This window comes from Oryx dammah, unplaced genomic scaffold (genome assembly GCF_014754425.2).
Source record: "Oryx dammah isolate SB20612 unplaced genomic scaffold, SCBI_Odam_1.1 HiC_scaffold_14, whole genome shotgun sequence".
Taxonomy (NCBI): Eukaryota; Metazoa; Chordata; class Mammalia; order Artiodactyla; family Bovidae; genus Oryx; species Oryx dammah.
In genome coordinates this window covers 37,137,155-37,162,298 of record NW_024070198.1, presented here as the reverse complement: position 1 = coordinate 37,162,298, position 25,144 = coordinate 37,137,155, and the positions used below count along the sequence as shown (strand labels likewise).

General features: G+C 40.4%; 1 protein-coding gene across 3 annotated transcripts in view; it reads left to right on the top strand.

Moving 5' to 3' along the window:
- Nucleotides 1-15,994: 15,994 nt before the first annotated feature.
- Nucleotides 15,995-25,144, top strand: part of RAB11FIP2 (RAB11 family interacting protein 2) — a 43,319-nt gene continuing 34,169 nt past the window's right edge. The window contains exons 1-4 of one of the 3 annotated variants that reach the window (XM_040255084.1): nucleotides 16,294-16,939; nucleotides 19,206-19,349; nucleotides 22,454-22,896; nucleotides 23,605-24,070. In XM_040255084.1, the coding sequence (XP_040111018.1) occupies nucleotides 16,587-16,939; nucleotides 19,206-19,349; nucleotides 22,454-22,896; nucleotides 23,605-24,070 (1,406 nt within the window). In that variant the 5' untranslated portion in view covers nucleotides 16,294-16,586. Of the gene's footprint in view, nucleotides 16,940-19,205; nucleotides 19,350-22,453; nucleotides 22,897-23,604; nucleotides 24,071-25,144 lie in introns of all 3 variants that reach the window. The other 2 variants (XM_040255082.1, XM_040255083.1) reach the window with 2 other exon arrangements.

Sequence of the window (25,144 nt, the reverse complement as noted above, 5' to 3'; positions counted from 1 at the left end):
CTCTTAATCACACTTTTTCCAACAGGTCTTAAAGATGATTGGTATTTGGGGAAGAGCCAAAAGAGCAGAGTGAAAAATATTTATAGCATATGAGTGTAATAAAAAATGTAAACATGAACAAACAATACATTAAACTGGTAGGACATAGTTTACATTAGATCACAGGAATGAATATCAAAAATACAGGCGATATTTTTGAAAAAACAACCAGCAGTGAAAAATTTATTTATAATGCAAACCAGACACTCCAAAATAATTTGTGGTTTACTTAATTCTTACCGTTCATCCTATATTCCTTTGAATAAGCTGAAGGAAGGCACCCGAGTAACTACCTCAGCTGTTTTTGATTTTGATTCTGAATTTTCAGTGAGATGAAAACTCTGGTCTCTACAACAAAAAGAGATGGCATCTCATTTTCAGAAATTAAGATTTTTTTCCTCATTATAGATACATATTAAAAAGAAATGCATTACAATAAATTACTATATTTCCAAATTGGCTCATTATTTCTGGACAAATAATAATTATGTATAAATTCTGAATAAAAGAATATCACATTGCATCTTATGCATTCTGCAATGTGCACTCATAGAAAATCATTACAGTAACAAAACCAGCTGTATGTAATAGAAAGCAAATGATTTACAATGTTACTATGAGAAACTACTTTATTTCATATTATCATAAAAAGAGCAGAACTGAATATTTGCATGACAAATCGAAGAATCCAGGAAATTCCAAATGCAACTCAGTTTTTTTTTAAAGGTATTAATGCTGGGAGGTGATTTGAAAGCTTTCTACTCTAGAGAATATTAGCAATTATAATTTGTAGTCATTATTATTTTAACAATTGAAAGAAAAAATCTACAAACATTAATAGAATATAGAAATAAACACTTGGAATAATATGTGCTTCGATCATACAACATTGACATGAGAAGAGCATATATTTAGTGATTTTGAACACTTTAATTCATTTAAACTGAGAGGTAAAATGATTTTTGTTCCTAAATGAAGGTTGACCCTGAAATTTGAACCACACCAAAAGTCTTTAAAGTCTGTATTTTAATGTTTTATATGTCATTCACTGTAGCTGCCTACAACAGCCTAGTCCAAGAGGACTGGCTCTGGCTATATCTTTAATAAAGTGGAAATTCTATACAGACTGTGGGGACCACCAGCTCTTTCCCTCCACCAAGCCACAGCCACAGGGATAGAGTCAGAGCTACTCTGATATGCCCTGCTTCAAGAAAAGTTGACTTGGGCCTGTGAGTCGCTTAACATCACCAAACTAGAGAAAGTGCGAGGATACAGATATTCATGTGGCTCAGATGGTAAAGAATCTGCCTGCAACGCAGGAGACCAGGGTTTGATCCCTGGGTCAGGAAGATCCCTTGGAGAAGGAAATGGCCACCCAATCTAGTATTCTTGCCTGGAGAATCCCATGGACAGAAGAGCCTGGCAGGCTAAGAGTCCCAAAGAGTTGGACACGACGGAGTGACACACACACACACACACACACACACACACACACACAGATATTCATCCCTGAAGTCCAAGCTCCAAGTCCCCAGTTCAGTTCAGTTCATCGCTCAGTCGTGTCCGACTCTCCGTGACCCCATGAATCGCAGCACGCCAGGCCTCTCTGTCCATCACCAATTCCCGGAGTTCATTCAAACTCACGTCCATGGAGTCAGTGATGCCATCCAGCCATCTCATCCTCTGTTATCCCCTTCTCCTCCTGCCCCCAATCCCTCCCAGCATCAGAGTCTTTTCCAATGAGTCAACTCTTCACATGAGGTGGCCAAGGTACTGGCGCTTCAGATTTAGCATCATTCCTTCCAAAGAACACCCAGGACTGATCTCCTTTAGAATGGACTGGTTGGATCTCCTTGCAGTCCAAGGGACTCTCAAGAGTCTTCTCCAACACCAGCATCAATTCTTCGGCGCTCAGCTTTCCTCACAGTCCAACTCTCACATCCATACATGACCACTGGAAAAACCATAGCCTTGACTAGATGGACCTTTGTTGGCAAAGTAATGTCTCTGCTTTTCAATATGCTATCTAGGTTGGTCATAAATTTCCTTCCAAGGAGTAAGCGTCTTTTAATTTCATGGCTGCAATCACCATCTGCAGTGATTTTGGAGCCCAGAAAAATAAAGCCAGCCATTGTTTCCACTGTTTCCCCATCTATTTCCCATGAAGTGATGGGACCAGATGCCATGATCTTCATTTTCTGAATGTTGAGCTTTAAGCCAACTTTTTCACTCTCCTCTTTCACTTTCATCAAGAGGCTTTTTAGTTCCTCTTCACTTTCTGCCATAAGGGTGGTGTTATCTGCATATCTAAGGTTATTGATATATCTCCCAGCAATCTTGATTCCAGCTTGTGCTTCTTCCAGCCCAGCGTTTCTCATGATGTACTCTTCCTAGAAGTTAAATAAGCAGGGTGACAATATACAGCCTTGACGTACTCCTTTTCCTATTTGGAACCAGTCCTGTTGTTCCATGTCTAGTTCTAACTGTTGCTTCTTGACCTGCATATAGGTTTCTCAAGAGGCAGGCTATTCAGTTCAGTTCAGTTCAGTCGCTCAGTTGTGTCCGACTCTTTGCGACCCCATGAATCGCAGCATGCCAGGCCTCCCTGTCCATCACCAACTCCCAGAGTTCACTCAGACTCATATCCAATATGCTTTTCAATATGCTATCTAGGTTGGTCATAACTTTTCTTCCAAGGAGTAAGTGTCTTTTAATTTCATGGCTGCAGTCACCATCTGCAGTGATTTTGGAGGCAGGGTATTAGAGCTACCAAATAAGAGTTATCTTACTAATTATGCTTTTCAGAGACACACCTAGTATAAGGCTATTTAACAACTTTTGTGGTGGGAGCTGTGGGTGGGTATAAAACATATTTTAAATATAAATGAAAAATATACTAAATGAGTCCTGGAAATTAGACTTGGTTTATATTTTCATTACTAATCATCGTATGGCACAACGACATTAACCTGTAAGACACCCAATATTACAACAGAGTAAGCCATTGTTCTGAACCTTGGTCTTCCTTTAAGATGTCTTTGTTTCTTAAATTTGAACATTGAATTTTATCTAATGAAGGAAAGCTATAAGTGATTAACTGTATCAAATGTTGCTAATTAGCCTAAGATGAGTACTGAAAATTGACCCTGGCAACATGTACGTGTAGAGCGGGAAAGACAAAAATCTTATTGGAGCACAGTTCAAGACGAGATGGGAGAAAGAGAGAGCAAGCTGTGACAAGGCTTTCAGGAAGTTTTTCTCCAAAAAGAAATAGAAAAGTGGGGTAGTAGCTGGAGGGGACACAAGGTCAAATGAGCCATTGTTGTTCCTTCATTTTTTTTTTGTTTTTTTAAATGATTTTTATTGTGGTAAAAGTCACATAATATAAAACATACTCTTTTAACCATAGTAACTGTATAGTTCAGTGGCATTAAGTACATTCACATTGTTTTGCCACTGTCATCATCCATCTCCTGAATTTTTCACTTTCCTAAACTGAAACTCTGTCCTGTCCCCAATCCCCCTCCTACCCCAGCCCCTGGTGTATACCAATATACTTTCTGAGCCATTGTTGTTTTAACATGAGTGCTATTAGAGAATACACATATTGCCAAGACTTTGATCCAGTAGAGAAGAAAACAGCTGAGGATGCAGGAGGGAGAAAGAATAATGGAAGATGCAAAACCTTGAGAAGACAAGGGGTGAGATGCAACCCCTTCGATCTCTGGGTTGGGATGATCCCTTGGAGAAGGAAATGGCAACCCACTCCAGTATTCTTGCCTGGAGAATCCCAGGGACAGAGGAACCCAGCAGGCTACAGTCCATAGGGTCCCAAAGAGTCGGACACAACTGAGCAGCTGAGCACACCATCATTGTCAGTTCCTGGTCTTTGGTCCATGTGGTCCAAACCTTTCCAATCGTAACTTGGGTGATCATTCAGGTCTACCAGTGGTTTCTTAGTCATGTTCTCACCTCTCTAGAGAAGATGAAATTCTCAAGAGGTTTTCTGGTGCCTCTCTGATAACAAGAGGCTCGGGGGGTTACCTCGGATCTTCTCTGTCTAGAGTCCCCCTGACCTGATGTTCTCCTGCTGCGCTGCTGCTCCAAGACAGCATGGTGCAAGGGATTGGGGAGCTCTAGTACCTGGCTCATTTTGAAGGAACTTCCTGGAAAACAGGGTACCAGTGATAACTACTTTGGTCTGGAAGTTTTATGAACAATATGCCCAATCCTCATGCTCCAACAAGGGAGAGAAGAGAAATGTCACAGAGACATTAAAATATGTCCAACAAGCTTGACCCTCAGTGAAAGTAGTCTTATTTTTTTCCCCTTCTCCCTGACCAGTAAAACCTTTGTTCAGTCTAATTCTTTCACCAATTGCGTTCTTCCAACATTTTTTATTTACTGCATAAACCATGGCTTTTGTTACCTCTTCCCTTACTGTTTACTTTGACATGGCAAAGTTGATGCTGGACCTTGGCATTGTAAGCCTGGCTCTTCTAGCTACTGCCTCAAACCAGGAGGAAAGTCTCAAGGGGACTCTGTATAACTAAGAATGAGAAGCATGGAAGATGTTATCAATGTATTATGAACCCACAGCCACACGGGTCTGTTAAGGTGTGTTTTTCCAAGAGTGTATGGGGGTTTTCATTCCACAATACATTTATATTTAGTCTGTCCAAACACAGTATATTCTGTCAATATATTTGACCCATCACGTACATTTATCTATGTAGCTGTTATTATTTATTCATTACTTTATAAATTAAATTGAGTTGAACTTAATTTGAATGATGGTAAGGTAGAATTTTCTTGCTTTTCCATCTGTCCAACTCATCTAACTATTGATGCTAAAATGCTAGTAGGTACACAGTATAAAATTTCATATTTATAAAATTCTTTACACCTTCAGTTCAGTGCAGTCGCTCAATCGTGTCTGACTCTTTGCGACCCCGTGAATCGCAGCAAGCCAGGCCTCCCTGTCCATCACCAACTCCCAGAGTTCACTCAAACTCACGTCCATCGAGTCAGTGATGCTATCCAGCCATCTCATCCTCGGTTGTCCCCTTCTCCTCCTGCCCCCAATCCCTCCCAGCATCAGGGACTTTTTCAGTGGGTCAACTCTTCGCATGAGGTGGCCAAAGTACTGGAGTTTCAGCTTTAGCATTATTCCTTCCAAAGAACACCAAGACTGATCTCCTTTAGAATGGACTGGTTGGATCTCCTTGCAGTCCAAGGGACTCTCAAGAGTCTTCTCCAACACCGCAGTTCAAAAGCATCAATTCTTTGGCGCTCAGCTTTCTTCACAGTCCAACTCTGACATCCATACATGACCACTGGAAAAACCATAGTCTTGACTAGATGGACCTTTGTTGGCAAAGTAATGTCTCTGTTTCTTAATATGCTATCTAGGTTGGTCATAACTTTCCTTCCAAGGAGTAAGCGTCTTTTAATTTCACAGCTGCAATCACCATCTGCAGTGATTTACAGCATGCTTTTTCCATACACTATTGCAGTTTACTCTCTGGCAAATGTCTAATAAACATAATTAGTAGATTAAAGTGGTATGTGAACCTTGGTCTTCTGAATGAAAACCCAACAATTTCCCATCATTGGGTTATGAAAGCAGAAATGATGTCAAAAGTGACTTTTTTCCCAATGGATGGGTTCACTGATACATGTCAATCCCTCTGCAGTTTATGCATAGCATTTTTTTTTTTTTTAATTTGGCTACGCCAAAAGGGCTGTGGAGATCTTAGTTCCTGGACCAGAGATCAAACCCACATCCCCTGCAGTGGAAGGGCAGAGTCTTAACCACTGGACTGCCAGGGAAATCTCATCTCCTGCAGTTTATGGATGCCAAACACCACAGTAAAGGCTGCTGCTTCAGAGAGTATGCCAGGTGTTGCAAAATAGATTGATTCTCTTTTGCTTGCCTCTGCGCTTTCACTAAGGCAGTGTTAGGCTCTGGGATTGTGTCAAGGATGCTATGATAATGCTTAAAGCCAATTGAAGTACAAGAGTTGTTCTAAGGATATGAAAAATTTGGTTTCCAAGTGTTCTGTCTCATCCTGATGTGAGCAGTGCCTGAGAGGACAGTCTCCCTTACAACCGTCCTTCTTCTTTGTGATGGGATATGAAAAAACAATGGTGATTGATGTTTATGTTGGTTGTAGCTTTATCTCTTTCAAATTAAATGAGTATGTGATGTTAAAGAATTTAGCATAAGGTAAGCAGGGAGGCCTGGCGTGCTGCAGTTCATGGGGTCGCAAAGAGTCAGACATGACTGAGCAACCGAACTGAACTGAACTGAAGCCATCAGCAAATAGTGGCTATTATTATTATTAATATAGAGATGCAAGAGTGCCCAGTCACACAGTCATGTCCAACTCTTTGCAACCCTATGGACTTTAGCCCACCAGGTTTCTCTGTCCATGGGATTCTCTAGGCAAGAATATTAGAAATTGAAAGTGTTAGTCACTGAGTCATGGCTGACTCTTTGTGACTCCATGGACTGTAGCCCACCAGGCTCCTCTGTCCATGGAATTCTCCAGGCAAGAATACTGGAGTGGGTTCCCATTTCCTTTTCCAGGGGATCTTCCTGACTCAGGGGTTGAACCTGCATCTCCTACATTACAGGCAGAATCTTTACTGATGAGCCACTAGGGAGGCCCTAATATAGAGATAACATGCTTAAAATTAGAGTGGTATGTGGAAGTTTGAAAACACTGATCAGTCACTGAATGTTTATCTTACTAGGTGTACCAAAGGATGTGATGGTTCTGTTTTTAAATTTATCATAATTCTAAGTAAAAATCTAATATATTAAAATACTATCTGGTATATAATCTATTAAGTTTCTAATTCAGCTACTTGTACAGAAAGAAGTTACATAATTTAGGGAGTATTCATTATTTTTCTGCAACTCAAAATCTAATTAAGTTGTTAAAATGATACTTTTAAAAGTTAATGCTAAATATTAAATGAAGGTCTGAATATTAAGGAGTTATTTTATTTTTATTTGGAAAAAGTGTCTGATAACATCGGGTTTGGCTTGAAACTAAAGTAACTCAGTCTCCACTGGTAGACTCTCACCCACTGAGCTAGTGAGGCACCTGCTGCAGCTGTGTGTGTGTGTGTGTGCTAAGTCGCTTCAGTCGTGTCTGACTCTTTGAGACCCTATGGACCGTAGCCCACCAGGCTCCTCTGTCCGTGGGATTCTCCAGGCAAGAATACTGGAGTAGGTTGCCAGGCCCTCCTCCAGGGGATCTTCCAACCCAGGAATCAAACACACATCTCCTGAGACTCCTGAATTGCAGGAGGATTCTTTACCACTGAGCCAGCTGGTAGGGAGTTCCCACCAGCTGCAGCTCCAGATGCTCAACTCCTTGGTGAAGAACAGTCCAGAACAACTGTGCTGCTGACTGCTGCCTTCAGATATGAGGAAAACTGTTTCAAAGAGAAGTGGAATTACACCACCAACCCAACAGCCATGAACATCTTTTGAGCACTTCCTGTGTGCCAGTTCCTCGCTGAACTTTACCTGACCCCTCATTTCATCCTCCCAACAACTCCTTTTGCAGATGAGAAAGCCTAAATTTAGAGAGTTTACATAATTTTCCAAAGGTCACACTGGTAGGTAGCGCCCAGGGGACAAAACCTTTCCTGGGATGGGCACTCAATGAAAGCTGAGTGAATGTTTCTATCTGAGTGAGTGTCTATATGCCAGGAACTTTGGAGTAAATCGTGCTTTAGAAAATGTTGCAGCCCTTGATTCCTGAGATGTTTCATGCTCCAGACTTCACGTTTACAAAGCTGGTTTGTCCCATTCCTTTCCAGTGTTCAAATGTATAAGAGCAAAGAGAAATAAAAACCCTTGAAATTACAAAGATGATTTAGTGAAAACTTGAGCTTAGAAATTCAAACAATGTACTTTGCAGTTTGGACAGGAGTTGTTTCTTTTTTTTAAAACTTCCTTAATTTATTTTTAAAATTTATTTTTAATTGGATGATAATTGCTTTACAATGTGTTGGTTTCTGCCATACATCAACATGAATCAGCCATGGGTATATATATGGCCCCTCCCTCTAGAACCTCCCTCCCACCTCTCACCCCGTTCCACCCCTCTGGTTGTCACAGAGATCTGGATTGAGCTCCTTGCCTCATACAGCAAATTCCTATTGGCTATCTGTTTTACATATGGTAATGCATATGTTTCAACGCTACTTTCTCAATAAATGTCCTTAATTTTTATTAAGACCTCAGGTTACAAGAGCATAGTTATCAGTACAAGTTCCACAATCTAAATACCTTATCCTTCTAGATAAGCCTGATCAACAACCACAGTAAAAGGTTGACGTGAGTCTACTGGAAAGCAGTTCTAGATAATGTGAGATCCAAGTTTGGAAGTAGAAGAAATTTACAGGCTGCTGTTTTACTAAAGAAGAATTTAAGTTGCTTAAGGTCATACACACCATTGGTTGGCTGAGCCAGGTGGCCCCTCTTCATTCAGTGCCCCTTCCATTATCGCCTCACTTTCTGGAAGCAAGTATTGCTTTCAAGTCTACATTGCCAAACTAACGTTGTCCTGTGCTTGGTCGTGTCTGACTCTTTGCAAACCCATGGACTCTCCTCTGTCTATGGGGATTCCCCAGGCAAGAACACTGGAGTGGGTTGCTATGCCCTCCTCCAGGGGATCTTGGGGATCCAACTCAGTTATCCTGGATTGCAGGCAGATTCTCCGTCCTGGAGAAGGAAATGGCAACCCACTCCAGTATTCTTGCCTGGAGAATCCCATGGACGGAGAAGCCTGATAGGCTATAATCCATGGGGTCCCAAAAAGTCAGACACGACTGAGCGACTTCACTCACTCACTCACTCTTTACCGTCTGAGCCACCAGGGAAGCCCTGCCAAGCTAAGTCTGATGCTTAATTCTGGCTACATAGATCATCAGCGATCACTTCAATGATGAGAACATGATTATAATACAGGGTCAAAATCGTCTGTCCCTGAATCATAAACTGTAAGTGCTTGGAAGGTGACCTAACCCAGACCATGTAAAAGATAAGCATCCGGTTCTAAGCCCAAACTACCTTTATTATCAGACATTCAGATGGACTAAAATACTGTTCAGGCTGATTGAAAACTGCTTAGGAGAAATAGTTTGAAATCTGACCTTGGGATGAGAAGCGTTGGGTCTGTGCCTCAAAATGCAATGCTTTTCACCTGGTTTTATATCAAACACACAGAATATAACACTACTTTTAAAGTCCTCTATTTTGTTTTGTGTGGATTAAATAAGTAGAAAGGGAGAAAGGGCGCTAGGTCTTATGCAGGGGGAGAAAATTATCCCACCAAATGCTTTTGCCAGCTGCTCACCAGTTTAATGTTCTCCAAAGGAACATATATGTTAGTTTCAGAAATATTGTAATTCTAATCCTTTATTTGCTTTTTAAAATCCTCCATCTTCGATTTTAACTGGTCATGAAAAAATATCATCAGCTGTTTACAAAGTACAAGGATGATAAGTTTATGTTAGTCTGATAAACATTTCTTTCAGCAATAATCAATATGACCGAGCCCTTGTTAACCTCCACATAAATCCAGAAAAGTAACCATGTTCTGGAAGATTTCAGCAAGGCTCATGACAAAGAGATAATCACAACTTGAAGACAAATACCTGTGCATTTGCAAAATCTTCCCAACTCATGCATCCAACCTGGGTCTCCTATGTTGCAGGCTGATTCTTAACCCTTTGAGCCACCAGGAAAACCTAAAGGTGTCAGTCACTCAGTTGACTTTGTTGAGGGAACAAAAATTGCATAACATAATAGTATGATACTATGAAGGGGAATTAAAAAAAAAATCTATATAAAACATTTTTACATACAAATATGTATCCTGGTCCACAAATTCTTACCCTTCTCAACACGTTATGAACAGAAGTTATGTTTATTATCATAAATGAAAAGTTTAAGGCTTTTCAAAATCCCTTACACCTTTATGTAATTTCTTTCAAATCTTGTTAGTGTCAATTTCCTCATGCAGGATCTATAAACACAAGTTATATTTACTTCCTTTCTGTAATGATCATTTTCATTTGGGAGAGAGAGATCTTTTTCTGCTGAATTAGAAGATCCTTTATTAATAAATTACATAAAAAAGGGAATCTGCTTTAGTACACCAAGCAAATTCCATTAGACAATGATAATGCAATTTGCTTCCTTGTGTTCTGGATGGACTACTTAGAATTATTAAATGACAGAGAATGCTTTAAGTGGTTCCTGTTAAAGACTCTTACTTTACAAATGAATAAACAGAGGTCCAAAGAAGGAAAATGACTTCCCTAAAGATATGAAACTTGTAATAGGGAGCCCAGTTTTCAATCAGGCTGTTGACTAAAGCACTTTCAACTACACACCACACTGCTTCTCCTGCATCACAAAGTGTCCTACACTGCCCAATCCCAGAGACAAATTAATCAGTGATGAAAACAAGACAATCACCAAAAACTCCAATACTAGTTTATAGCAATTATAATTTCAAATCAGTTTTGCAAGTTACTTTTCAACTGATTATGTGGAGATTATCTACATACGAATCTCTAACATAATTCTGAGTTTTACCGTATTGTGTGTGTGTACAAAGGCTTCCCAGGTGGCACTCAGTTCAGTTCAGTTCAGTCGCTCAGTCGTGTCCGACTCTTTGCGACCCCATGAATTGCAGCACGCCAGGCACCCCCTGTCCATCACAACTCCCGGAGTTCACCCAAACTCATGTCCATTGAGTCAGTGATGACATCCAGCCATCTCATCCTCTGTCGTCCCCTTCTCCTCCTGCCCCCAATCCCTCCCAGCATCAGAGTCTTTTCCAGTGAGTCAGCTCTGCACATGAAGTGGCCAAAGTATTGGAGTTTCAGCTTCAGCATCAGTTCTTCCAATGAACACTCAGGACTGTTCTCCTTTAGAATGGACTGGTTGGATCTCCTTGCAGTCCAAGGAACTCTCAAGAGTCTTTTCCAACACCACAGTTCAAAAGCATCAATTCTTCAGCGCTTAGCTTTCTTCACAGTCCAACTCTCACATCCATACATGACCACTGGAAAAACCATAGCCTTGGCTAGACTTTGCTGGCAAAGTAATGTCTGGCACTAGTGGTAAAGAATCCGCTCACTAATGCAGGAGACATGAGAGAAGTGGGTTCAAACCCTGGGTCAAGAAGATCCCTTGGAGAAGAGCATGGCAACCCACTCTAGTGTTCTTGCCTGGAGAATCCCATGGACAGAGGAACCCGGCAGGCTACAGTCCATAGGGTCACAAAGAGTGGGATACAACTGAAGCGACTTAGCATGCACCTGTATGTGTATAAATTTTATATATATTTGAGTTGTATATATATTTGCAGCATGTGTGTGTGTGCATATATCTGAAGACTATAATGATACATCAGGAAAGCTTCTTGTGGCCGTGCGTCTCTGAACCTCTGCATGAAAAACAGTATCTGTTACATAATGTATATGTTATTTAATGTATATGTGGGCTATTTAAAAACTAAGAGCACTATTATTGTCCTACAATAGATATTTAAGTCTCAATTTTAAAGATGTTGATACCCAAAGAAGGGGTAGGGGTCTTTCATGATGAAGTTTAGCATAAGTCTCCTTGTGGGATTTTATTAAAGCTGCAGCATTAGTAAATATTTTCATCTGTGAAATTCTCCACTACTAGAGAGTATTATTTGTACTTTCTGAACAAATAGTTCTTATTCATTGCAGCAGTACTGTTAACAGTTAGAAATTTCAGCGTTTTCCTCTTTTATGTTATGTTATTTTCCCAAACCCTTAATTTTGGAATTTCACCAAACATTTCAGGACATATCATTAGTCATAGGATAACTTTAAAAAGTGACTCTCGTCCATTCGTAAGGTATGTTGTCCTTACAACATATGCAATCCTTTTTCCCTGTCTAAACTCTGGTTCATGTATATCTTTCAATTAGTAAAAAGAACCTTTAAACTGTAAGACAATAAACATTTTTGTAGAACCACTTTCATCTCAGATCTTGCATAATTACCATTATATTTCACAGTGAGCCAACCATATATTTGACCTGACTGACATGTTTTTACTCTTAATACAAATAATCAAAAAAGAAAAAAATCTTTCTTATGGGAAACCACTTTTACAAATGCAATTAAAGACTCTTTTTAGTTCATTTTGATTTGCTTGTTTATTTGCTTCTTTATTTGCTTCCTCTGGGGCAAAAATAAACTATTTTCTTATTATGGCTCAGGACATTAAGTCATAATTTGTGAACTTGCCAGACAGTAAAACTGAACAATTTTGGCTCTGGCCAAGTTTTGGGAAAACTCAAAAGAAACTTAGGTGCAACAGGAAGAGATGTTAGTAATTCCAGTTGTTCAGCTGTTGCCTTTAGAGTATTCCCTGAATTGTGTTAGAGTGTGTTACTGCTTTGCTGCGAACCATAACTGCCAACTTCCACCCTAGAGATGGCTATATTTCAGATGAATGAAATGATATTTGTAAACAAGTTTGTAATCATTCATAAAGCTTACCAAACAATTTAAGCTCTTCAGAAACACACATTCACTATTGTAATCAGTTGCATGTTGCTTACTTAATTACAGCTTTTAATAGAGAGGAAGACTTTTAAAAATGCAATTTATAACAATTCTAAATTTAAATTTATTTTTATGATGTTTGTTTTGCTTTTGTAAGTTTCAGGTGTCAATTGATTTCTCCCCAGACAACCTGGTTGAAATTCCACCCTTGATTATTCCAATGCACTCTTTAAAAATTCCTCAGAATATTTTTCTTTAAGACTAACAACTGCCCACTCTGGAGTCCAGAGGCAATGTTTACAGTATGATGATTTTGTTCTGCTTCCCACACAAGGCTTTTTCATAGACTGTCTCTCAGAGATGAAAAATTCTGCCTCTTTTTTAGATTTTAACTTTCATCAGAATGACCTGAAACAAGGTCCTTTCATCCTAGATGACTCAAGATGATTCAAGATTTATCTGTAGTTTGGGTCCCTGAATATCTTGGTGGTAAATTAATCTAGGGCTGCTCTGGTGGCCCAGTGGTAAAGAATTCGCCTGCCACTGCAGGAGACAAGGGTTTGATCCCTAGGTCAGGAAGATCCCCTTGAGAAGGAAATGGCAAGCCAATCAAGTATTCTTGCCTGGAAAATCCCCCAGGCAGAGCCTGGCAGCCCACAGGTCATGAGTTTGCAAAGAGTCAGACAAAACTTAGCGACTAAACACCAACAAATTAATCTAATATCTCTTTTTAGATTGCCTACTTCATGGAGAACTCACACCAGTCACTGCACGTAAGCAGTACCAAAAAACCCCCATGGTTTCCAATAAATGAAATCTATAGATGTCAGCAAGTATCAGTGGGTCCCTGAAAGAATGTGCTGGAACATGAGTAGGTTTTGAGATTTGTGGTGTTGTTCTTTAGGCTCAGGGCTTCCCTGGTGGCTCAGTTGGTAAAGAATCCACCTGCAATGCAGGAGACCTGGGTTCGATCCCTGGGTTGGGAAGATACCCTGGAGAAGGGAAAGGCTACCCACTCTAGTATTCTGACCTGGAGAATTCCATGGACTGTAAAGTCCATGGGGTCACAAAGTCAGACATGACTGAGTGACTCACTTCACTTTCACTTTCTTTAGGCTCAAGTGAGTACCTTCTTTCTGCAAGATTTAAATGATATATAATGTTATCCCCTCTCCCCCCAAGGTTTTTCAACTGTATGGTTGTTCTTCTGACACAAATGTATTGGACTCTCCCAAATCTCCACTCAAAAAATATTTAATGAAAATACCTTGTTTCTTAACGAGTTTTAAGTTCTGCAGCTATTATCCATGGGGTCATTGAGGGGGGGAAAAAAAAAACCATGGAGAATACAATGTTCTCAAGTGGGAACGTTTTAAACCTCACCTGAAAATGATAAACATAATACTTTACACTTTTGTAGTCATTTAGAGTTGGAAATATGTATGTACCTCTAGCATACTGTTTTACTCTCCAAATTAGTTTCGTAAATGGAGAAAGGCACTGGGTTATTCAACAACCGTCTATTGCCTGCTAAGCACTCTGAAGGGATGATCCACAGTACACAGGGCAATCCAAAGAGATTCGACTTTGCTTGGGAAGATAAGACATAAATAGAAATAAATACAATAAATTGTAGCCTGCCAGGTTCCTCTGTCCACAGAATTCTCTAGGCAAGAATATTGGAGTGGATAGCCATTCCTTTCTCCAGAGGCTCTTCTTGACTCAGGGACCAAACCCAGGTCTCTTGCATTGCAGGCAGATTCTTTACTGTTTGAGCCACCAGGGAAGAATACAATAAAAGTAGTATATAAATATCTCCTGTAATAGAGAAATAGAGGGACAAAGGCAAGCTGAGAATTATGTTCCATACTATGCCAGGAAATGTCCATGAATTATCTCTTAATACCCTCCTAACTCTGTAGTAGCAATCTTCCGGACAATTTATGGACAAGGAAATCCAGGCTCCCAGAATCTAAGTTCTTTGTCTCAGGAAGCTAAGTGCTCATCATGAGCTCTGGACAAGAAATTTCTGGCAGTCAGGACATCAAACAAGGCTCCTGACTCATCAGTCATTACCTGCCCTTCTCCCGCTAGGTCAAAATGGTTTTGGAAAAAATGCAGTATTAGCACATCTCCTTTTTTTTTTTTTTCCTCTTAACAATGTACTGGTGTCCATCAGGCCTTGCCCTCAGGGCAGGTAAGGAACTTGTCATCCCCCCCTTGGTGAAGGAGGTTGTTTGCTTTTCTTAGCTGACTTCGTTGAATACTACGAGAATCACCTCCGGGTTTGGCTTCTGAAGTTAGACTACCAGACTGAGTGCCCAGGAGGCTCTTGGACGTTGAGTCCATAGAGTCTCAGGGACGATGGAGACGTTTTGCTTGTGAAGAAACCAAGGTTCAGGCAGAGGAAACGACCTGACCAGGGTCATACAGTCTGATGGTGGTAGACATGGGACTAGAACCAGGTCTCCGGACTCCAGCCCAGTGCCTCCCAGGATATAATTAATTAACCCCCGTGTTACTTTGGAATCTTTTATCTGCTTGCCTCTACCGTCATTTGAGTTGGGGATGTCATTCCAATCAACAGCCTTCTCTCTTCAAAAACAGAAAAGTGGATAAGGGGGGGGGTGAGAAAAAGTATGTTTTCGGCCTATGAAGGTGACTGATTCATTTCACCATCATTCATCCGATGCCCGCTCGGTGCCAGATACTGGGCATCCAGGGTACAGCAAAGACGGCTTCCAAAGATCGAAAATGGGTCTCTCCCAAGACCGGGCAGGCTCCGGGCCTTGGCTGCCTCCTCTCGGATTGGCCTCCCGGAGGCCCGCCAACCCCTCCACCCCCACCCCGTCCCCAGCCTCCTCGCCCCGCAACTGCCAGCTCCTGCAGGTTCCCACGTCCCCAGCACCCAGCGCAATGCCAAGCCCCAAGCTGGCGCGAACCAGCAGGACGAACATTCAATATACCGGCGCGGAGCTCTCCCGGGCTCCCGCGAGGCACGCCCCCAGTCACCAAGGCAACCGGGGAGGTGCTGACCCTTGACCCCGGGGCCCCGCCCGGCCCCGCCCGGCCCCGCCCCGTCGCATTCTCGAGACCGACATGGAGAAGGCGAACCCGGAAGTGCCGGCGCCGCCCGCTCGGTGCTAGGAGCCGCCGGCCCGGCGAGGTGGAGCCGCGCGCCCACCGCCCTGCAGCCCGCCGCCCGCCGCCCCGCGGTCCTCTCGCGCCGAGGCAGCCGGGGCCCCCCTCCCCAGGCCTTACTCCACTCCCGCCCCCCACCACACCCCGCCCCGGGCGATCGGCTCCCGCCCCCACGCCCGCCCGAGAGGAGGAGCCGAGGCGCGGGGGAGGAGGAGGGAGAGGTTTGCTAGAGGGAGCGAGGCCGCGCGAGTCGGCGGCGGTTCGTATTACCGGGGTCGGGAGGAGGAGCCCGGCTGGGCCCGCGCGGACTCGCGCAGGGCGAGCGGGAGGCGCGGAGGAAGCGGGAGGGGGGCGGCCCGGTTGCGAGGAGGCCGGCGGAAGGCCGGGGGCTGAGAATTAGGGCGTGGGGGCGCACTCCTTTCCTCCGCCGCCCTCCGCCGGGGCCTTGGCGGCCGGGCCTCCGGTGCCCGGCAGGCCCGGGAGCCGCCCGCCGCTGCCGAGGGCCCGTCCCGGGGCGAGGCGGGGGTGCGGCGGAGCGTGGAGGTGCGGACGCGAGGCCTGGACGGCGCGGCCAGGTGATGCTGGGCCCCTGTGCTTCTCCAGAGGAAAGGGGACCCCTTCCCACCACCAGCACCGCAGAACAGCCGTGCCCCCGAGCTGCCCCAGCCAGGCGTTTGGACCTCAGCCCTAGAGGGAGTCGGGCAGCTGTGAGTTTGCCTGCCTCCGTTAAGTGCCCTTAGGATGCAGTGATCGAGGCATCAGGCTCTCCCTGCGGGAGGGGCTCTTCCTGCGCTGGTGAACTCGGTGCAGAGAAAAAGGACAGAATGATGCTCTCCGAGCAAGCCCAAAAGTGGTTTCCGACCCATGTGCAGGTCACCGTGCTCCAAGCCAAAGATCTTAAGCCAAAAGGCAAAAGTGGCACCAATGACACGTACACTATAATTCAGCTGGGAAAGGAAAAGTACTCCACCTCTGTAGCTGAGAAAACCCTTGAGCCAGTCTGGAAGGAAGAGGCCTCTTTTGAGCTACCCGGGCTGCTAATGCAGGGGAATCCAGAAAAATACATCCTTTTCCTCATAGTTATGCACAGGTCCCTGGTGGGTCTGGATAAGTTTTTAGGGCAGGTGGCCATCAATCTCAATGACATCTTTGAGGACAAACAAAGAAGGAAAACAGAGTAAGTTATGTAATTTATTTTGAATTGGGGGGAGCTTAGCTATTATCTGAATGGATTTTCTGTTCTTGGAAATTATTTGTCTACTTGGGGCATTGGTTTTTGGACTGAAATATGACCCAGTTTTAAGCACCATATTTGCATAAATCTGAAGTAAAAATAGCCCTTGTGAAGACACATTTTTTTTTTTAAAGTGGAGTCTTTAATGGTCCATTACTCTGGTTTGAGGTAAACCTCTTCAATAATTGAATATTTTGCGCAGGATTTTAAGTAAATTAACATTGTTTACTACTTATAAGAGTACTGGGCCATAGTGTTGTTGATCAGTTTAAATTATTACAATCTTTAAACATTACAATTTTCAGAAAATGGAACATCAGAAAAGTAAATCTGCCAATATGCCCTCTTCTATGTATATATATATTTTTAAAATTTATTTCGTAGTTGAACTCTGAAGCTGTCAAGTGGTGAATTACCAAATTTAGAACTCAATATTTTATTTCAGCATTGTAAACACAGTTGGCTTTTATTTTAGCTCAGATTTCAAGGTCAGTACATTGTGGTGGAGTTTAAAGATATTAAAAGAAAAAAGTTTTAAAAGTATGTACAGACATCCTCATTCTTGAACATAGTTACTTCAAAGTTAGTTCTGCAAAGCCAGTGTGTTTAGACCGTATTAAATGCTATCAGATTGGAAACAGTGATTAAATTCTTGTGATGAAATGACATATTCAGTAAAAACATGGGCTTTTTAATATGACTTCCAAACTTAGGTTAGATATATTCTAACTTAAAAAAACCATAATATAAGTTAAAACTAGGATATTATGTCTTAAATTGAAAAAGAGTATGTTTTCTGAGATAGTGATACCCCTTTCTTAAACTTATAATTACTCTAGTCTGAAAGAATGTTTGAAGTGGATGGAATTAATGGTAGAAAAATATAGGTTGAATTTATAAGGGGATGTCACATTTCAAAAATAGCTTTGCTGTTATTACTGATATTTATTTATGCTTTTAAAAACTTTCTTGAAGATCATGTTATTTTCTTATATTTTAAAACAGCCATGTCATGTTTTTTCTATACCTACCTTCCTGCAGACTTCTCTTGATTGAAATTTTTACTTTCATTGAGAAAATGTTTTTTAATCAGTTCTTTACCTAAGGACCTAAAGGTTTAATATATGTAAGGTAAAAAGGTAGAGAGATAAGTAATACTAGGAATGCCAGAGGAGACTGAAGAGATGAAAATATTTTAGAAGGAGAGAAAATGGTTTAAATAAAGTGTAAAGTTGAGTATATATCAGTGATTTTAATAATACTGGTTGATACCTATGAAGTAGCATTCAGTTACCTCTGAGGAGTTCATCAAATTTAAACTGAAAAATGGATAATCACTGACTAATTTATTGCAAATTGCCAATTTTGGATGACCTTACTAAATAATACTTAGAAGTGTTTTGAATGTAAACTTTTAAAGTTTATTGCATCTTCAAATTTGATACTGCATTTACAGTACTTTTAACGTTAATGAATGATATACTACAGGCCTTCTCTGAAATATAAATGTTCCAGATGGAAGTAGGCCCGACTGTGAACGCAGGGATTCTGAAGATGGAATACACTTTTAAAGTTTCTTCTTGTTTTACTCCTTATCTTTGGCAGCATCACAGTTACAATAAATTTGGCTGTAAGCAATACTCTAATATCGTTGTCTCCCTACAGAAATTCTCTATTGGCTACTAAAAAGAATGGATTAGAACTTTTGGGGAGGAAAATGCGTTTAAATGTTATCAACAGCGCTTGTGATGTTATTGCATTCAAAGTGATTTTCAGGTTATTAAATCCCTAATATTTTCTTTGTGGATAAATGGAGACCACATTTTTGATGAGATCTCTTTATTTGTAATATTTCTAGTTTTTAATATAGTTAATAGCTTCCTTTTGCAGCACAACTATACATATGGCCCAGTAAGAGACAGACTTGAGCTACTGGTGTATTGCAAGAAAGATATTTAATATTCTGCACATTGCTGAGCCTTGTCAGCATATTCCCAAGTGCTTTTTAGAAAATGGGAATGGGTGATGAAGGCGACCAGCTGATTTGGAAGTCGCATGGAACTGCTAGGTGTGACACTTTCTACTCTTGACACTAAAGACAAGGATTTACAGCTTGTCTTCCATGATAAGCAAAGACGTGTGGTGGCTAAAAGTATCCTTTGATTTATTTTTATACCTTGAAATTAAAAGCTTTTTTCCTTCTTTCAAGGAGAGGGATAAAGGGCCTGAGCCAGAACACTTTGATGAGTGGGACCTGGAAAGAGAACTTTTCTGTGTCTCCCGTTTTAATGGGCATCTGGGCTGGTTCGGGCACAAGATTTAAGAAAACAGTACAGTACTTAATAATAGAATGGTAAATTGTTTATGCTATTATGTTGTATCGATTGATTTTTTTTTTTTTTAACAGCAGAAGTGGGCGATGTTGATTTTTTTGTTTGTTTTTAATGCTCATGAACAGTAATAACCATCCGAGCCCCTAAGTTAGGTATGACTCAAACACATGCAGGTTTTAGGACTTGTGTGTGCGGCTGTGTGGTGCACCTGCATCCTGGCCTCTGGCACCCTTCCTGCCAATCTTGTCCCATTTCTGACCACACAGCACCAATTGCTTGGGAATAGTTCCCACATGTGTGGTGGTTTTTGAACATGGACCTGTGCCCACTCAAAAATTGAACAGAGGCCATATACAGTTTAAATCTAGCACTCCAGAGGTGAAAAAATAAAATCAGCATTAATCCACTAAACCTCAAATGCTGTGTCTTCCTTTTATCTTTTTAGAAGCCAGGGAAAACAAGTGCTATCTCTGGAATGATTCTTGAAGGTCTCATTAAGACTTCCCTGTTATATCACTTTCCAAACAAAGCAGCTAGAGTTATTTGTCATGCCTATATTTTAAGTTGGTATGTTTGTTAAAGTTCTTTGCAGTTGGGTCTTGGGTTTTTTTTTGTGTCTGTGTTTTACTTTTTTTGGTCAAGAAGGATGGAAAACACTGTATTTAGAGTTTATATTCAAACACTGACTTCCTTTTATCCTTTAAAGCTTACCTAAGTCTTCAGCTTTTCTTAACCAGAGAACAAAATGGTGCAACATACACACAGACATACAGAGTTGTAGTGTTGTCGTTTTAAGAATATAGCTCTAGAAACGAAAATTCAGTAAACATTTATTTAGTGCAAGGAAAATTGCCTTCAAGAAGCTTACACTCCGGCAGGACAAAACCTATGTTGCCCTTGTGATTGAGTCTCTTGATTAAATACAGTGTCCTGTGATATACAACCTGGTATGCGTTTAACCTTATTAACATATATGTGGTTCCTTAAATACAAAAGAACTACTATTTTCATGCAGCTGTTACTGGTCAGCTTTAGTCTGTTTTCCTTGTTGACTCCAGTCATACATTAAGAAGCTACTTAACCTCTGTGTCTGAGTTTCCTCTTCTGTGAAATAAGGATTTTGGACTAAAATTCTGTTACTGATTTTTTTCCCCTCAGATTTGTTACGCTTTGTTACATACACAGATCTGACATACTTGGTGTTGTTGTTTGGTTCTGTTTTGTTTGGGGAGGGGGCACATTTTCTTGCAAAGTGGACTCTCCTATTTTCTGAATAACCTGCAGTATTAGCAGAGCATCTCTTACGGGTCATCCATCAGAAGGATTAGTGACACACACACACACACACACACACACACACCCCGCCTCCGAAAATGCTCTGTTTTCCAAAACTGTGAGTTAATAATTGGGTATGTAACCTTGCTTTGCTTTCAGGCTTTGTGATTGTTCAACCTTGTGTTGTTGAAGGTTCTCTATTCCACAGAGTTTATTGCTGTCACTTTTTATTTCTAGTCTCTAAGTCTTCACATTTCACCATTTGCCTCAGATAAAGGGTTTTCTCTATTTAGGGTCTCAAGTTAAGGCTTTCTGTTATAAGACTTTCTGTTTTTTAAAAGTTGCTTGTTTTGATGCAGCTAGATCTTAACTGATTACATTGAAAATATTTCACTTGCATGTTACTTTGTAAAATGTAGCTGGTATATACACATACATACATACATACATATATATTATGTGCCAGTTTACATTTGCCTGGAAAGATCTTTGAAACTATAATGTTTCACTTGATAGTAAATGTAGCTTCTTCTGGTGTCTTCTGTAAAATTAGATCTGAGTTATTTAAGAAAATTTAACACATGCAGAGCTGTATTTAAATAATGACCTGTCTGCAGAAATGGATATTATTCTTCATTGTTTAAGTAATGTGAAAACATTGTAGGAACTCTCATCTCTGCTGGAGTTTGTAGTTTTTTTGGCTGTTTGCCCTGTAGAATGACCATTTATGACACCAACAACTGGAGAAGTTTTCATGGATAAAAGTACTGTAAATAAACCAAAATAAAATTTGCATTTTACACATCATTTGAAAATGGGCAGTGTAATTCACTCAAGTGACTACAAGCATAAGTTTTGGGTCCAGTTAAAATAAGTTTTATTTGGCATTGTCACAGTAGCAAGTTATTGAAACAGAGATTCTAAAAGGAAGCACTTAAGCTTTCTTTTTTTCTCTAAAAATACTTTACAAGATTTATTACCATTTGTCACTTCTTGCATTTTACTTATTTTGCCTATTTTATTCAGGAAGAGGCTTTGACCCATTTTATATAAATCTAAATTACATTGTGGGCTTCCCCATTGGCTCAGCAGTAAAGAATCCACCTGCCATGTAGAAGGTGCAGGAAACACAGATTCGATCCCTGAGTGGGGAAGATCCCCTGGAGGAGGGCATGGCAAGCCACTCCAGTATCCTTGCCTGGAGAATTCCGTGGACAGAGGAGCCTGTCGGGCAACAGTCCATGGCATGGCAGAGTCGGACACGACTGAAGTGACTTAGTGCACACACACACAATTTACATCGTAAGCAATTTTCATGATGAGCAAACTGTATGGAGTAGTCTCCCATGTTAACAAAATTCTTTTAATAGCTTTTACAGAAGAACTGTTTTGGCTCAGAGGCTGAATATTATTTTATTAAAAGTTTGATTGTTATTTATTATTTTATGGTGCTCAAAAACAGTATGTATTGATGAATTATTTCAGGGTCTCTACCTCAGTGTCTTAATGCTAAAAAATATTCTTCAGCCATGAGCCTCATTTGGACTAGATGGAAGCATAATAGCTATTATTGGTAAGAAATTTTGATGCATGATTTTCAAATCATGAAAGAAAAAGTTGTCTAAATAGCTTTGCAAAAAAGACTGGTTCCTTCTGCATGTGATACATGGCAGAGGACCTCCCTGTTTTTTTTACTGAAGCCAGAAGCACTCTGGCCGACAGTTTCTCCTTCAGTGCTTAGACTGCCTTGATGTAGAGTAACTTTACCTAAAAAGCAATTTGTATACAACAGAGCTCGATAATCCTCTCTTCATTACATATTACAACCCAGTTTTTCCTTCTCTTTAAGGTGGTTTAGATTAGAATCCAAACAAGGAAAAAGAGCCAAAAACAGGGGTGAGATAAAGGTCAATATTCAATTTATGAGGAACAATATGACAGCAAGTATGTTTGACTTATCAATGAAGGACAAAACAAGATCTCCTTTTGCAAAATTAAAAGATAAGATGAAAGGTAGAAAAAATGATGGGACATTTTCTGATACATCTTCTGCAATCATTCCAAGTTCTCACATGCCTGATGCCCATACTGAATTTTCAAGTAGTGAAATACAGATGAAATCTAAACCAAAAAAGCCTTTCCTTTTGGGTCCTCAGCGACTCTCTTCAGCACATTCAATGTCTGATTTAACTGGGGCCCACATATGCTCGGAGAAGCTGAAGTCTGGCACCGTTGCTCAAACGCATCTTCTTGGCCGCCAGATAGATTCCTTTGGAGCAGTTCCGGAAAGTGGTAAGTGATGTATGCGTTCTTTCTAGTTGATCCTGTGTGATCTGAACTACCTTCTTAATTTTTAAAGTTTGACTTCTAAAATTAGTAAAAAAAAAAAATTGAGGTTTCTTGCTAGCATTTTCTAAATTAGTCATGAGATATTTATTGAGTACCTACTATACTGAAAATTGGTAAGTTTAAAGACAGAGCTGGTCTGAATTCAATACTGTATTTATAGAATTAGAGGAGCCTTGGTCTCTTTTCATGGCCTGTTTTTTTCTTTTTTTTTTTAAACTGTCATTTCTTCTGTCTCAGAAGCCTGAAACATAAATGAATATTCCATTTCATCAGAATTTTCCTAAAAAAGAATCGTATTGTTCAGAAGTAAGAAAGTAAATTTAATACTACTGATGAAAAAACAGTGAGAATTTCTATAGCACTGTAATGCTGAGCAGAACCTTTAGTTTTGACATTATAATTTGTTTATGTGATTGTTTCATTCTGAGCTGAGTAAGTTACTAATTGTCCAGCAATATACTAATTGTTATTAGCCTACATACTGCTGTACCTTAGCATTTTAAGATTGTTTTCCTTGATTATTTTAAAAGGTTAATATCTTTAAATAGCTAATTGCTCTCATTCTAAAACTAGCAGTATGCACACAGGATGTGTCAAATAGTGTGATATAAAGTGTCACTGATTATGTACTAACTACAAAATTGTTTGCAGGAAGTCTCAAATCTCCACACAGAAGAACATTAAGCTTTGATACTTCTAAAATGAACCAGCCTGACAGCAGTGTGGATGAAGGTGAATCGTCTTTCGGAAGACAAAATGACCCATTTACAAATGTGACTGCTTCATTACCCCAAAAATTTGCAACACTGCCAAGGAAGAAAAATCCATTTGAAGAAAGCAGTGAATCATGGGACAGCAGCGTGAATTTATTTTCAAAATCAATTGAAGTAAGAAAAGAAAACAAGAGAGAAAAAAGGGAGAAAGTCAGCCTCTTTGAAAGAGTGACTGGAAAAAAAGACAGACGATCTGATAAACTTAACAATGGGGCAGCCGATAGCCCTTGTGACTTGAAATCACCTAATGCGTTTAGTGAACATCGGCAGGACTATTTTGATTATGAGTCAACTAATCCGTTTACAACAAAATTCAGGGCTTCAAATATAATGCCATCTTCAAGGTAAGCTTAAACATGGGGAAGTTGTGCTATTTTGGAAAATATTCTACTTGAAAGTATCAAATATCCTTTTTAAATTCCTTTCACTTTTTTTGAGAAAAATGCTAATCTTGTTTTTATAATTAATTTTGGAGCCAGGCAGTGTGTACATCTTTGGAACTGAACTTTTTATCTTAGAAGGATAAAAGATTCTTAATCCCCACCGCATTATATTTCTTTCTACTTAACGCTGGCCAGAAACTCTCAGAAACTTATGGAGAAAACTACATAGCTTTTGATGAGGTGTGGTGAGAGGCAATCACCAGTGGGTGCTAATTCAAGCCAGAAATCTAAGTGATGAGTTGGGTTTCTAGATGTTATTTTTCATTGATTGGTTGTGAACCAGTAGCAGCCTATAGACTATTCTTTAAGAAATACTGGCTTAAGTTAAGTATTAATGGTTTCTGTGAAAATGTTAGTTGCTCAACCATGTCTAACTTTTTGCGACCCCATGGACTTGAAGTCTGTCATGTGTCTCTATCCTTGGAAGCCTGTGGTTTTCTTTGTAGGTGTTGACTGTCCTTATTAAGGGCTTCCCAGTGGCACTGGTGGTAAAGGATACTCCTGCCAATGCAGGAGACTGAAGAGATGTGGGCTCAGTCCCTGGGTCTGGAAGATACCCTGGAGGAGGGCATGGCAGCCCACGCACGCTTTCTCGCCTGGAAAATTCTGTGAACAGAGGAGCCTTGCAGGCTACTGCCAGTAGGGTCACAAAGAGTTGAACATGACTGAAGCGACTTAGCATGCACATACATCCTTATTAAATGGCTATTTGGAGTAATGTTTATTGGAATCCACTGAACCTTGGGGGTACTATAAGTACATCACAGAGTATCTGTAATGATGACTTATAGAAATAATCTATCATGATAAGGTTTAGATTGTCAAAATCCTTGAGTTTTCAGTTATGTTAATAGTACTTTTCTAATTCCTTAGTACAGATTGGAACTGTATGGCTTAAATAAGATGATGCATTTTGCAGAAGTGAATGGTGGAATAGCTGATTAAGGAAACCTCAAGCAAAAAATAAGATGGATC